The sequence below is a fragment of the Protomyctophum bolini genome (assembly GCF_963924005.1).
Source record: "Protomyctophum bolini genome assembly, chromosome: 4".
Taxonomy (NCBI): domain Eukaryota; kingdom Metazoa; phylum Chordata; class Actinopteri; order Myctophiformes; family Myctophidae; genus Protomyctophum; species Protomyctophum bolini.
In genome coordinates this window covers 33,893,129-33,908,222 of record NC_137865.1, presented here as the reverse complement: position 1 = coordinate 33,908,222, position 15,094 = coordinate 33,893,129, and the positions used below count along the sequence as shown (strand labels likewise).

Here is a 15,094-nt window from a genome sequence, read left to right as displayed (position 1 = left end):
TTCTAACACACCAAACGTCTTGTTCATTCTTCAACACAATCACTCCCTGAACAATGCCTAGCATATTTTACCGTTATTGTTCTTATCAAGTTATGATTATCATTAATGATCTTCTAAAACTTTCATAGATTTTTGTCTTCTACTAGGATGCTGATTCGATTGATTTCCAGCAGAGGTAGCGCTTTCCCTAACCATGCTGTCCGGAAGACGAAAGTAATTTTCGTGACGTACTGTACCATCCAAGGAATCAGGATCATTCACATCCCTGATCCACCCATTAAGGGAATATCAGTACTGCTGTCTGATAGACGATACTCATCATATGATATAACACCAACCAACAGTTGCATTCATTTCATCCCAAATCTAGCCTCCCAACGTGGGTTATTTTTCAGACTGCTCACGGTCTCTGAATTTCCACCTCAGATTGTGAGAACATGCAGAAGAGGAGGAAACCAGAACCGATCCAACTTAACCCGATTCCCGATGGGAATGCTATAAACGGCACCGGGGCCACGGAGTGAGTATTATTCATTTTCAATAGGCATATATACTTAATACTGCCTTGTGAATGAAGGGTAGCCTATGGCTAATATTCAGGCGGTAGCCAGTACGTGCCACGCCAGCTACGCTGTAAAAGAGAACAATCTGCGACTGTGATGAGTCTGACTGTCTGTGTGTGACATCTTTCAAACAAGATGTCTCACTAGTCACTATTAACATGCATGTACACCTGCGCGCCTGTGTCTTTGTGTGCGTGCTCTGCTCCAGTACGTGTGTGTGTGTGTGTGTGTGTGTGTGTGTGTGTGTGTGTGGCGCGCGCGCGCGCGGGGGTGGTCAGGTGTGAGTGGCTGACTTCAATGACTTGTAGGCTACTGCAGTGCCTACATATAATAATAATAATTTCTATACCAACAATTAACCTTGGACTGGTTTCATTATATTGCTGAAATTTCCAATTTAGCTGCCTATAACAAACAACAAGTGACTGTTTATTTCAGTCTGAATGTTCTGCACTCAAACTATCATGCGTGCAGCTGCAAATAGTGCAGCTGCAAAATATAGTCAGGTTGGATTCAGCTCACTCCACCAGCCAACTGTGTGGTAACCTGCATACAGACTTTAGAATAATATACTGTGTTTTGTGTGCTGCCTTCACAATCCTCTGAATCACAGTAATGAAGATGATGAATTGTTGTGACACTGCGGTCTAGGTCTCAGTTCACACACACACACACACACACACACACACACACACACACACACACACACACACACACACACACACACACACACACACACACACACACTCCTATAGTCCTATTCCAATAACATTAGATATAAAACCTCTCAAAATCACTTTCCCTACAAAGAAAACCATAGTGCTCAATTGCTGTACTTAATAGCTTCTTCTATATAGGAAGTTCAGCAACGGAAAGCATGCTGCTATACATCTGGTAAATGATTTGCTCTCTTCCTTTGCTCTGGAGTTGTACCACGCAGCATAATGTATATGGCTGGATCCATAGGTGCCGGAGGAGGGCTCATCTGGGTCTGAATGTCCCCGCACTATTGGGGGATGCCTGGTTTATTTATTTATCCCGACCGGCACTAGTCGTTGTGTATTGGCTGCATACGTGCAGTAACTGCAGTTGCTCTTAGTCTCAACCCGATCAAGGTGTCAGACGGGATAATACACAACAATGTGAATAATGACCCCCCCCTCCCCCCGCGCACTTTTTACGTCCTGACGGCGCCACTGGCTGGAGCAGAATGCATTCCTTCTGTGCTGCCGGGCAGGCTGTGGCCGGCTGAGCAGCGGAATGTTACAACAGGAACTCTCTGATTCAGTCCTCTGGAAGTTGACACAGAGCTTTCGGGAATCCCTCTTGCTTAATTTATATTATGTCGTATGACGGTGTCGGTCGCCAAAAATAGCATATATTTACAAGCTCACAACACAACATACAACAAAGTTTAAATCAAAGTTTTACCGGCAGAAATTAAAGTAGAAGTCACAAACTTGTGTGTGTGTGTGTGTGTGTGTGTGTGTGTGTGTGTGTGTGTGTGTGTGTGTGTGTGTGTGTGTGTGTGTGTGTGTGTGTGTGTGTGTGTGTGTGTGTGTGTGTGTGTGTGTGTGTGTGTGTGTGTGGCTTAGTCTTAATTCCCCTCTTCGGCTCAGTAATACTGTCATATTATTGTGGTAGCCAGACGGACAGTCTGGCATATTGCTGACAGGATATCCAGAAACCTACAGTAACTTTCTTGAACTAGTTAGTAAACCCTATTTTCCAGTCTACAGTGCAATCGTCTGAGAGGCTACTAAAAAAGAGGTGTTTGTTTATTGTTGTTGATTGTTACACACATCAGAGATGACTCATAGTGCTGAATTGCTTTGTGCACGCATGCACACACGAGCGAGCGAGCACGCACGCACACAAGCACACATGCACACACTCGCACGCACGCACGCACTCGCATGCACACACACACACAGGCACATCAGTAAGCAGCTGTCTCAGCAGGCAATGCCAGGCAATATCTGAAGCAGGTTACTTGGACTGGGGGGACCACTCTTCTGGGCTGTGTCCTCCTCAGGGACTCTTAACCGCTCTGAGACACGTACAAATGGACTACAACACATTCATCACAATGCTCCACTTACAATAATATTACGTATGCAGCCATCCCGGAACGGTGATGCCATTATTGTCTGGAGAAAGAGCTGATTTGCACTAACTTGACAGATCACATCGTGAATGTATTATAATCTGTATCATTAGTAGTGGGGATGAAGAGTAATGTTTCTCTTTGACAGATTTTAGTCCCAGCTCTCTGTTTGTTGGACCACACACAGCACGTAATACAGGGAGGGCTAAGGAAATCAACTAACCAATGATTAACCACTACTGTAGCCACAGTATCTGTAGCAACTAGATTCTTACCAGTACACAAAAGAATGTAGCAGTAATATTTTATTCAGAAAATGTAAACTTGTAAGCCATATCAAGTCAATACTAGGAATGTAATGATGGCTGTAAGGGCACAGGCAAGAAGCTAAATGCTTATCTATGCCTGACACCAGTCCTACACCTGTTTGCATTTGTTTACAATGCACTTTGTAGGCCCATACTTTTCTACAAAAGCTAAGGCTACTTATTCTCGTTCTGGTGCTTTTTAGACGAGGCTGTGAAGATTAATATGTTGCGAGTTGAGATCGGCTGGATGTCCTTGGGCATTGATGGAACACAAATAAGGGCCTGCGTCATGCTCACTTCCTCGTGCACTTGTAAGAGTGGTGGCGGGGCAGCTATTGTATGCTCTGTGGAGAGGATGAGTGCTGCCAGGCACCTATCTCTTGCCTCCTCTACCTCCAGCTCTGGTCCTCTAGAATAAACGCCTACACCACCCCCCCCCCCCCCCCCCCCCTAAGCTCAGCACCTCGTCTCCATGGATATGCAGGCTCGCTGTAGAAAATAACAACACTTAACCCTTTCCTTGGCGAATGCAGAAAAGAGATGCATCCTCTACAGCAGCTCTCCACTGAGTTGTGGTAAGCTTCAAAGAGATTAAAAAAGCATAATTACCACTAAACAGAGCAATGCTATTATCATCTAATGAGCAGAACATGTTACGATGCAAATACAGAACAGCAGCACTCAAAAGAGTGAAAATTGGTTTTGCCTCTCTGTAGGCCTCTCAGAAGATGAGAGATTATCTTGGATGTTTTTGATGTGAAGAATTCTTATCAGCATGCATGATTCTTCTGGGAAGTCGATTCGCAGCGAGAAGATTTCTATTAACATCTTCCCACAAATGGGATGTCACATCATGTCAGACTAGGCTTTTTAAAAGGTTATTAATCATTACTTTAGTAATGAATCATTAATGACAGAGTTGGTGTCAAAGTGTCCTTGAGCAAAACCCTGAACCCCTAATTGGTCCCGATGTGCAGGTTGGTGCCCATGGTTTCCTCTGCCATCGGTGTATGAATATGTGTGTGATTGGGTGAATGTAATGCACAATCTCTGAAAAGCGCTTTGGATAAAAGTCCTATATAAATGCACCATTTACTATTTTACTTTCTACCTTTTTCAAGAATTCTTTGAGGGTCTTTATGAGATCAGTCTGCTGGTCTGGAGTAGTAGAAATGTTAACAGTTAAGACGTGTTTGCTTGCGGATTGTCTCTGGGGATCTATCTGTTCAGCCAACAAGACCTGCTCAGACCTGAGATTGGGATTGCGTTGTTAGTAATATGCTCTGGGATCCGTGGGAGGAGACAGAAAGGCAGGAGAGCAACAGGTCACATGAGATAATTCCGAGAGCAGCTTCTAAAGGAAATGCATCACCATGACAACAGCTTTGTCATGGTGATGAAGTATAGTAGTACTTGTTCAGCAAGTTGTGCGTTTGCATAGTGTTTTATGTTATAGTATAGCTAATTAGTGTGGTGGAGAACGTATATGGTCAGTGCAAGTGACTCTAATGTCACTTGCACTGACCATATACATATACAGTACCAGTATACCAGTAAACCAGATGCTCACTCAAATTGAGTCTACTCATCCTTCAACAGTGAATGGTTAGATTTGAGAGAAATAACTTGTTCTTTATGAACATCAGCAGAGCCAGACACCCAGGAGAAGTTGTCAAATTGTGTGCTTTTTTAATTTATGTAAGATTGTAAATTCACCCAAATACCAAAAGTAACTTGAATGAATTTCTCATCCTCCCTGCATCTGTCCGCCAGAACAAACTTGGAGGCTCTGCAGAAGAAGTTGGAGGAGCTGGAGTTGGACGAGCAGCAGAGGAAACGTCTGGAAGCCTTCCTGACACAGAAGCAGAAAGTGGGCGAGCTGAAGGATGATGACTTCGAGAAGATCTGTGAGCTGGGAGCAGGCAATGGAGGAGTGGTCTTCAAGGTCTCCCACAGACCATCTGGTCTCATCATGGCCAGGAAGGTGAGATACAGAGCTCCGGAACATATCAAAGTTCCCCATCTGAGGGGTGATCCAGGCGCATGCCACATATAGGCTCTGGCCTGACAGCACATTGCGTGTTCGAGACCTTTGCTGCATGTCTCCCCCGTCTCTCTTTCCTGTCATTCTTCACTTGTATCTGTCCATAGAGACACACTGGGACTACAAATTTCATGCCCCCAAATGAGACAGCGGCCCCACTTCTGGTCCGTTAGAACGGTTTACTGCAGGCCAGTCCATAGAAGTCCAATAATAGCCTTGTGTTTTTTCTGTTGTAGTTGATCCACCTGGAGATAAAACCAGCAATTAGGAACCAGATTATCAGAGAACTGCAAGTGCTCCATGAATGTAACTCCCCCTACATTGTGGGCTTCTACGGGGCCTTCTACAGTGATGGAGAAATCAGCATCTGTATGGAACACATGGTATGAGCAATTAACTACTTGAACTGATGTAGTTGATTTTAGTAGGCTACCGCTACACTATCTGTAGATCCAAAGTAAGTACAATGATGAAATTAAATTAGCAATCATGGCATTACAATGGTTGGCAATGGAGTAGCAAAAAAACATGAAAAACAGATGGTATGTAGTGGTATTTGAAAGTTCGAAGTTGAAAGAGCCTGCTTCTTGTCCCCTCTTTGTTATAAGGATGGTGGTTCTCTGGATCAGTCACTAAAGAAAGCAGGCAAGATCCCAGAGCAGATACTTGGCAAAGTCAGCATTGCGGTAGGTAACTCTGATACCCCACCCACCAGAAGTATACTGTATCATAGTCATACCCACAACATGAGAAATATATTTTTCAGTGTTTCTCATCTCTTTTGGACTTGTATATGGTGCATATGTTGTATGTAGTTTTAGGACCCCTGATAGCTGAGAAAGAATGCAAGGTGTTCTTATAAAATGCATCTCACTATATCCTATGTGGGCACTGATATGTAATATTGATCTTTCTAGGTCATTAAAGGGTTGGCATATCTGAGAGAGAAACATAAGATTATGCACAGAGGTTAGTAGTGATTTCAAGTACTGAAAGATACAGTATGACTACATAATGCAGTGGTGCCCTCTGGTAGTACAGGACTATTGGTACTGCTGGTTTTATGCTGGTTTCTGGTTGTTAATTCCATATGGGCAGTTGACTTCCTGGTAAGATAGACAACCAACGGTATTAATAGGGGCGCCTGAGGACCTGTGTTTTGGGAACTACTGGAATAATTCATTGGGCTTTTTGTCTCTAAAGGCCCTTTATAAAACTGGTCAGCCTTTAGAAAGGCAACATTTAGACCGCCTTCACACCAGGATCTTTTACTGTGATTAAAACTAATCCTGCTGCGTATTGTCGGAAAGTTCGCTTCGTTTGGCAGGTGTGACTGTGAAGGCTCATTCGAATTCTGGAGTGCATCAAACAAGCGCATTCTAGTTCGCCAAACAACAGGGGTTTCGCTTCCCTTCCAAATTCCAAGCTCACCTGACTTCGATTCATGGCAGATGTAAATGCAATCCGCATTAAATAAAGGAAATGAAGCAAACTACTATGTGGGCTGGGCGTAAACATGGATAGAGCGCTGTCACTGTGTGTGGGGAGTGAGGACTTTCTTCATCTCGTTTAAATATAAATACTTAAAAATTAAACAAACATGTTTAGCTCAGCATGATCTATGTAACTGTAGCTAACATGTCATATGCATAATCATTTAATATGATGATCAGATCATCAATGGGAGTACATATTGTAAACGGCTGATTCATTTTTGCGCTGCCGTCTCAGCTGTGACTCCGACATGTGCCCAAAAGAACAGTGCGCACACACACATGCACGTACGCATTCAGTAACGTGCGTAAAGTATAATTTTAACACCATAGATTTCACTGCGTTGTTTATACATTTAACGCATTGAGAAAGGAAAACACAGCAAATTAAAAATGCAAACATGAGATAAACGTTGCTTCGAAGTTACTCTGTGAATTAAGAATTTAAGGCTTTAATTATACCTCAGTATCAGAACTTGATTCATATTCACCTTAATTCCCCTTTTACATGTATTTGAAATATAAATTTTCTCTATTCAAATATGAATGAGATTAAGATATGGCTGACTCACATCGCATTCATGTATCTTGTTTCTATGGTGAAGGCTGTTGCACGCTGTCCATGTGATCTCCAAAATACCGTAATGTATGTTCTTTTCAGATGTCAAACCCTCAAACATCCTAGTAAGCTCCCGTGGTGAGATTAAGCTATGTGACTTTGGGGTGAGCGGACAGCTAATAGACTCCATGGCCAACTCCTTTGTGGGCACTCGGTCTTATATGTCTGTGAGTTTACACACACACACACACACACACACACACACACACACGCGGCACGCCACACACACACACACACACACACACACACACACACACACACACACGCACACACACACACAGTGCACCTTCACCTTCTGCACTCAAACGCGACAACGTTGTCTGGTTTTGGTTTGTGTAGCAGCATGTAATGTACTGCTTCTGATGAAGGTGTTGTTGAGGGGATGAATTGAAATGGCCATTTAAAATAAGCTTGCTTCCTGTGTTACACAGCCAGAGCGCCTACAGGGTACACATTACTCTGTACAGTCAGACATCTGGAGCATGGGTCTATCCCTGGTGGAGATGGCCATTGGGCGGTTCCCCATCCCACCGCCTGATGCCAAGGAGCTGGAACAGATATTTGGCTTCCCAGTGGAGGGGGAAGCAGCCTCCAGTGAATCCTCTCCAAAGCCACATCCCCCCGGGCGACCGGGCAGCTGTAAGTCTGCAAGCTCCAAATACAGTACATCTTGTTTATTGCTGTACATAGAAATTGCAAGCTCTATGAATTTCTGAAGAGACTCGTCCATTAGCATTAATCATCTTTGGTGAATCACTTTAACAAAAAGCAAATATTGAGATTGATGTCTGTAGTGTGATGTTCTCCACCAGCGTATGGACCAGACAGCAGACCTCCTATGGCTATTTTTGAGCTGCTCGACTACATAGTCAATGAGGTGTGTAGATGTCCCTGCTGCATTTGCACATTAAGTCAGGATCGTGAGCTGAACTGAATTGATTTAGCCATAGCCGTTTTTTGTTGCTTGTCAGCATGACGTCATCATGCTCTATAGACAAAAGGTGTTCTTCCTACAAGTGGTACTGCTTGTCAAAAATGTAAATTGCAGACTTGAAAAGAAAAGAATCCAAGGCACTCCGTCTTCAGTGAAAAATTAAATAGTTTATTTGAAGGATGAGCAAGGCAAATAAATGGACCAACGCGTTTCGACCACAAAGGTCTTCGTCAGGGTCTATCTGTCAGCTTGGCCGTCATCATGCTCTAGTTCTTGCTGATTGGAGCCCCTCTTTTTCAGCCCCCACCCAAGCTGCCAGGGATATTTGGCTCAGAGTTCCAAGACTTTGTGAATAAATGGTATGAATGATAAAGATATCTAGGCAGCACTCAATTGTAATGTTAAATCAAATACTCCAATTCACATGCCATCTAGTGGTGTCAACAAAGACTGCACTTTGCAGTACGTCTAATTTAATCTCTTTTTACAGTTTGATAAAGAATCCAGCAGAACGGGCAGACTTGAAACATCTGACGGTGGGTAAAGCCCAAGTTGGTCAATCAAATCATTTAAGGTTCTACATGCATAAAATGACTTAAGACTTTTTGTTTTAGGTCCACCCCTTCATCAAGCAATCCGAGGCAGAGGAAGTTGATTTTGCTAACTGGTTGTGTATTACCATTGGACTCAACCAACCAGTAACCCCAACCCACAGTGGAGGCATGTGAACCGTTTGTGCTCCATGAATAAAGTAACTGACCAGTGGTTCTGCCAGTCAACTGCCTCCCAAAAATCATGTTCCTCCTAAAGACTGGATACATTATGGGATAACAAATCCCAAGTACTCAACTGGATATTACCTCGTCTCCCTCGACAGAAACGCAATGTCCAATAAAGATGGTCTACCGGATACTACTTCTAGTATCCAATCCCACATCCGCTTCAAATAATTTTAATCAACCACTGTGTCCTACCAGATACATACAACACGTTCCATAACTGCATAATTAGGAAATGTGAAAATCTAAAATGCAAGCTCACAAGTTGAACTTTTAGATCTGCCATTTCCACTACTTCGCTTCACTCTTGTACGATACAGTGTCAAAAACTAGTTGAAATTTAAAAATGCAAGGTTCTGCCAATGATTAACATGCTGTACCAATAAGATTGGTCATCAAGATGTATTATTAACAGTCCCAGACTAGCTGTACAATCACTTGGATTCAGTATGTTAACTACTTGCCAAGTTAATTCAATTTAGTATTGAACAATCGTATAGGCCGCACCACAGGTGTCTGACAGCCATTTTTTCTAAATAGTGATCCTGTATTGCAACTGCCGTTGGCCTTTTGTTAAACACCATGCTGCTTTAGAGCAACCCAGGTCATGTCTTTGCTCGCTTTTGTGAAAATCTTATGAATTAAACACTTTTGACAACTGAACTACCTGTATTTGAAACATGTTTTTATTTTTAAGTCAATATTGAACCGTGAACCGTGAACAGTCTCTATGATCCAATTTATGCTTTGAAAGATGCAGCAGCTGACTTCTTGACTGGTTTCTTCTTGGGCTTCAGCATCTTGGCCTTGACCTGTGAAGATAGTTTGAGATTCTTAGAATATATAGTAGTATGATACACAAGTAACACAACACAAGATAGCTTAAAGTTCATACTGGCTGTTAACTTTATGTATGTGCTCAGAATCAATGTTCGTCAGCCATCTGTGCCAGCCTATGACAGCAGGCAATCTGTCACTGGTCACAGTGTAAGACGCAAATTACACCATCACAGCACAGGTTGTATGATCTAATATTGCTGCGTGGGTTAATTACAGCCAACTGGAAACCACTGCTCCTTGTTGAGGTACATGCAGGTAGTTCAGGCCAATTAAGTCCATGGCACAGTTGAACCTGCCAGCTTCATTGGGGTCCACCCCTTCTAAAGTTGGCCTTATCTACAGGAAAGGAACTTAAAATATGCAAGTCTGGTTTGTCTACTGGCTGTTAACTTACACTAGGGTCGTGCTGGAGAATGCCACGGCGCCTGGCTGTCTTGGCATAGGGGTTCAGTTTCCACATGATCTTGGCATTCTTCAGAGGGTTCTTCTTCAGAATTCTGCGGACGATCTTCTTACTGCAATGCACATAGAACAGATCAGAATTTGAGAAAAATGAATTATAAACACTCATTTCACTGGAAAAAGATGGGACATTAATAAACACGGTATTGGTATATCTCTGCATATCTCAATAGCTCAGTACTTCCATTAAAATCAGGATTCAGAAACACGGACCAACGTGATTGTGGAAGATCATCATTGCTCATAATGAAATTTGTATTTGTATTATACTAAGGTATAACCGTAGTCTTATAAACACTAATTTCACTGGAAAAAGATGAGACATTAATAAACACTGTCACATGGAGACAGTCTGCACAAACAGCATTTATATCATCACTACTGCTCACAAGCTTTCACACCTAAATGGCTCAGGAATCTTACTGCAATACATTTACCGGTAAAATAAATTGGCTGCATGGCTCAGGACTTCCCAATAGTCAGGATTCAGTAACACGGACCGAAACGGAAACGCATCATTGCTTTAAATTGCAACCTCAATTTGTGCACGCTTACTTTGGTGCACGAAGTGCTTTCTGGATCTCCTCACTCTTCAGAATCCTGCTCAGGTCAGTGTTGGTCATCTTATGCATGGGGAGACTGAAAGAAAAAAAAAAGGTTTTGACAACTTTTATATCTTTCAGCAAAAAACAGGTGTCACAGTACTGAAAGCCCTTTGACTAAAACATGCACTGCATTTCCTCTGCATAGATAAATAGCTCAGTACTTCCGTTAAAATCAGGATTCAGAAACACGGACCAACGTGATTGTGGAAGATCATCATTGCTCACAATAAAAAGATCTCACAAGTTAAAGTTCTATAACTTTCTGCAATAATTACAATGTACGCCTTCCCCCACTCCAACACTCACTTGTAGTCCACCTTCAGGGAGGAAGCTTTGCGCCCAGTTCCATACAGCTCATCTAGCTTACGGAAAGCACTTTCTGTCCAGATGCAGAAGCGGCCCACATGTCCACCAGGTGCGAGCCTCAGGAGGTTCAGTTTGTTCACATTCTGAAGGTTGATCCCTAAGAACATAAATGTGGCTATATTTATGAGGTCTAACACAAATAAAGTCATTTAGTCTAAGTACTTTTAGGTATTAAGCACAGGCACAAGCTTTCACATCTAAATTGCTCAGAACTTCATAGTAATCAGGATTCAGAAACACTGACCTTAAGTGGAAACTTATCATTGCTCATTAATAGTGCTAATGATTACTGAAATTAGACAAAACAAACAAACTTTACTTAAAACACACCAGGGATATTTCTGAACGCTTTGGTGACACCAGCATCTTGGTTTTAGATGATGCAAAGTATGTTTTATACTGGCTCTGTTAACTTTCTTAAGTATGTGCTCAGAATCAATGTTCGTCAGCCATCTGTGCCAGCCTATGACAGCAGGCAATCTGTCACTGGTCACAGTGTAAGACGCAAATTACACCATCACAGCACAGGTTGTATAGATAGATCTAATATTGCTGCATGGGTACTTCCATAATTACAGCCAACTGGAAACCACTGCTCCTTGTTGAGGAGGTACATGCAGGTAGTTCAGGCCAATTAAGTCCATGGCACACTAGTCAGCTGAAACTGCCAGCTTCATTGGGGTCCACCCCTTCAAGTAATTTAGTCTAAGTACTTTTGGGTATTAAGGACAGGCACAAGCTTTCACATCTAAATAGCTCAGAACTTCATAGTAATCAGGATTCAGAAACACGGACATGAAGTGGAAACATATCATTGCTCATTAATGGTGCTAATGATTACTGAAATAGACAAACTTTACTTAAAACACACCAGGGATATTTCTGAACGCTTTGGTGACACCGGCATCTTGGTTATAGATGATGCATGGTCCTCTGCGCTGGACTCTCCTGCGATTCCTCATTTTACCCTTACCGGCACGCATGCGCTGGGAGGCGTAGACCTTGTGGGGAGAAAAAATGATTATAAACAATTTCACTGGAAAAAGATGAGACATTAATAAACACGGTATATATCTCAATAGCTCAGTACTTCCATTAAAATCAGGATTCAGAAACACGGACCAACGTGATTGTGGAAGATCATCATTGCTCATAATGAAATTTGTATTTCCTCTGCTTAATAGAGTATAACCATAGTTTTATAAACACTAATTTCACTGGAAAAAGATGACATTAATAAACACTGTCACATGGACACAGTCTGCACAAACAGCATTGATTTATATCACCACTACTGCCCACAAGCTTTCACACCTAAATGGCACAGGAATCTTACTGCAATACATAAATTGGCTGCATGGCTCAGGACCAGAGTTCTCAAACTCTGCACAAACCTGACCAGGCCCGACCCAATGTTTTAGGGTCGGGCATAAAATCTATGCCAATCAGTCAGGCCTCAGGCCTGATCAGTTAAGGCCGGGGCTTAATTTTCAGGCCCGATGAGAACTCTACTCAGGACTTCCTAATAATCAGGAGGATTAAGAAACATGGACCTCAAGTGGAAACCCATGAATCAAATTTGAACAGCTCCAACTTTGACTTACCCTCTTGATGTCGTTCCAGGCCTTCAGCTTTTTAAGCAGAAGCACTGCATCCTTGGTCTTCTTGTACGATTCAACTTTGTCATCAACCACCAGTGGGACCTCAGGGATCTCTTCAATACGGTGTCCTGATGACAGACAAGCTCATATGAACAGTTTTATTTAACTCTCAAGTGTAAAAATGTGTCCATGTGAAAACTAAAAAGGCAAGAGTTTTGAAATTTCAGTAGAGCTTGCTCAGAATTTAATATCATCAACACCCTTTCACAGCTTTGAGACAGCAGGCAACTGTCACTGATCAGGGTCAGACGCAAATTACACCATCATTGCAAGTTCAGTGTTTGCGCGCTACAGGATATTTTCCAACAATGAAGATTATACCAATACTGAGTTAAGATTTACCCTTTGCCATCACCAGGGCAGGCAGGGCAGAGGCTGCCAGAGCAGAGCAGATGGCATAGCGCTTCTGGGTTGTGTTGATCCTGCGGTGCCAACGACGCCAGGTCTTAGTGGGGGCAAACATGCGGCCTCCACGACACATCTTAATGTGAGGTTAAGGAAGCATATGACACAAAGCCATCACTCTGTAAAACCTTTATCAAGTATGTGCTCAGAATCAGTGTTCGTCAGCCATCTATGCCAGCCTATGACAGCAGGCAATCTGTCACTGGTCACAGCGTAAGACGCAAATTACACCATCATAGCACAGGTTACTTACATGTTAGCGTTTGCACCGATTTTATTCTCTCGACAATAGTTTCACAATAACCATGTTCAAGGATACATTTCCAAAGGCTCCCTGGCCAGAACGGTGGGTTCCACCACCCCTCACACGAGGAATACGGGCCACAGCTCTTCCTGTACCCCAGGACTCAGCACTGGTCTGGTGACCTGGAAAATACAATTATGAGGAATTTCATTCGATTTAAAATAAATTGCATTGTATTTAAGCTCATAATTATTAATAACTTAAGTGTAAAAATGTGTCCATGTGAAAACTAAAAAGGCAAGAGTTTTGCAATTTCAGTAGAGCTTGCTCAGAATTTAATATCATCAACACCCTTTCACAGCTTTGAGACAGCAGGCAACTGTCACTGATCAGGGTCAGACGCAAATTACACCATCATTGCAAGTTTGCACGCTACAGGATATTTTCCAACACGGTGATCCAACAATGAATTGTATTGAATTTATATTGCATTTATATATATAGTATTACAAGGAAACAAAATTGACTCATTTGCTCACCTGCCAGCTCACTGACGGCATAGGGCTGACGGTTATTTTTGCGCATGTTAGTGTGCACAAAATTCACAATGTCAGGGCGAATTGGAGCTTTGAACACCGCTGGCATGAGAACATTCTTGCCTGAAGTTTCTCCTTTCTCGGAATAAACCGAGATCATCGGTCTGGCACAAGCCTAAGGAGAGAACAGATCACAGTACTGAAAGCCCTAGTAAAAGTCAGACTGGCCTAAACATGCATTGTGCATTTCCTCTGCATATATCAACAATAGCTCAGTACTTCCATTAAAATCAGGATTCAGAAACACGGACCAACGTGAATTGTGGAAGATCATCATTGCTCATAATGAAATGTGCATTTCCTCTGCGTAATATGTATAACCATAGTCTAGAAAACGTCAAGTGGCGAGTTAGACCTACTTTATTTTATGCCACCGACGACTCGACATCGTGTATTGGCTTTGCCTTCCGATGAATGTAAACTTGACAGCTAAGAGATGCCAACATTTACCACGAAGATATCGTGTCAAATTGTTGTCTTACATGCTTCGCAATGGCTTACATACTCAGTGTCAGTGTTGAGCTACATATCGTATACATAGCGAACATGGAAATCGTAAGAGACTTGAAACAATTTCATAGTGCGTACTGCTAACTAGCATGCTAACAATGTATCATTATAACCACACGTGTAACGTTGGCTCATCTTTTCCAAAATGGCTCCTCTAGTTAGCATTGCTCACCGCATCTCAAGACGCTGTGAAACTAAATTATGAAGTATTGTTTTACGCAGAAAACCCACAAGAGTTGCTCCGTTTGACACAAAAAACAACCACAGACGGCATATGATATTTGAACGCCACATTTATATACATTCTCACCATTTTGGGTAGTTATTTTACGGCTCGCCGGGAACTACGCTCCTCACGCTATGGCGGCCACAGTAAAAAGGAAGTAAATGCTGCAACCTCAGTGCTATATGCATCCGCTGCGGCGAAGCACCACTTCCGACCAACAGAATAAACACAATTTTGTGTTTCAATACAATAATTACTTAATAGATAAATACACGTATGATTTAAACATGATCTAAAAAAATTATAAGAGAAAAGTCCGAGCTCTAAAAACG

General features: G+C 42.4%; 2 protein-coding genes across 3 annotated transcripts; one reads left to right on the top strand and one right to left on the bottom strand.

Annotated features, from left to right (window-relative positions):
- The first annotated feature begins 286 nt into the window (after positions 1-286).
- On the top strand, positions 287-9,514 carry map2k1 (mitogen-activated protein kinase kinase 1). Of its 2 annotated transcripts, XM_080761848.1 has the most exons (11): positions 287-520; positions 4,752-4,962; positions 5,259-5,405; positions 5,631-5,708; positions 5,940-5,991; positions 7,177-7,301; positions 7,566-7,773; positions 7,947-8,011; positions 8,369-8,427; positions 8,559-8,604; positions 8,683-9,507. In XM_080761848.1, exons 1-11 carry the CDS (start codon positions 438-440, stop codon positions 8,794-8,796), a joined length of 1,188 nt encoding a protein of 395 aa, XP_080617974.1. In that variant the 5' UTR covers positions 287-437; the 3' UTR covers positions 8,797-9,507. The 2 variants fall into 2 exon arrangements, with proteins under 2 accessions (XP_080617974.1, XP_080617975.1); XM_080761849.1 differs by lacking the exon at positions 5,259-5,405 and having other exon boundaries at positions 8,683-9,514.
- Positions 9,512-14,925, bottom strand: rpl4 (ribosomal protein L4). Its single transcript, XM_080761850.1, has 10 exons — positions 14,847-14,925; positions 13,970-14,141; positions 13,506-13,612; positions 13,124-13,262; positions 12,725-12,849; positions 11,992-12,121; positions 11,061-11,217; positions 10,705-10,788; positions 10,082-10,202; positions 9,512-9,659 (listed from the first exon to the last, which is right to left on the bottom strand). The coding sequence occupies exons 1-10, from the start codon at positions 14,847-14,849 to the stop codon at positions 9,588-9,590; spliced, it is 1,110 nt and encodes a 369-aa protein (XP_080617976.1). The 5' UTR covers positions 14,850-14,925; the 3' UTR covers positions 9,512-9,587.
- Between the last annotated feature and the right edge of the window lie 169 nt (positions 14,926-15,094).

Coding starts and splice junctions, on each gene's coding strand:
- map2k1 (XM_080761848.1), top strand. CDS start 438: ATGCAGAAGAGGAGGAAACCAGAACCGATCCAACTTAACCCGATTCCC. Junction 5,709..5,939: donor TTGGCAAAGTCAGCATTGCG/GTAGGTAACTCT, acceptor TGATCTTTCTAG/GTCATTAAAGGGTTGGCATA. Junction 8,012..8,368: donor TCGACTACATAGTCAATGAG/GTGTGTAGATGT, acceptor CCTCTTTTTCAG/CCCCCACCCAAGCTGCCAGG.
- rpl4 (XM_080761850.1), bottom strand. Junction 13,613..13,969: donor TGCCGTCAGTGAGCTGGCAG/GTGAGCAAATGA, acceptor TGTATTTTCCAG/GTCACCAGACCAGTGCTGAG. Junction 9,660..10,081: donor TTCTCCAGCACGACCCTAGT/GTAAGTTAACAG, acceptor CTATCTTCACAG/GTCAAGGCCAAGATGCTGAA.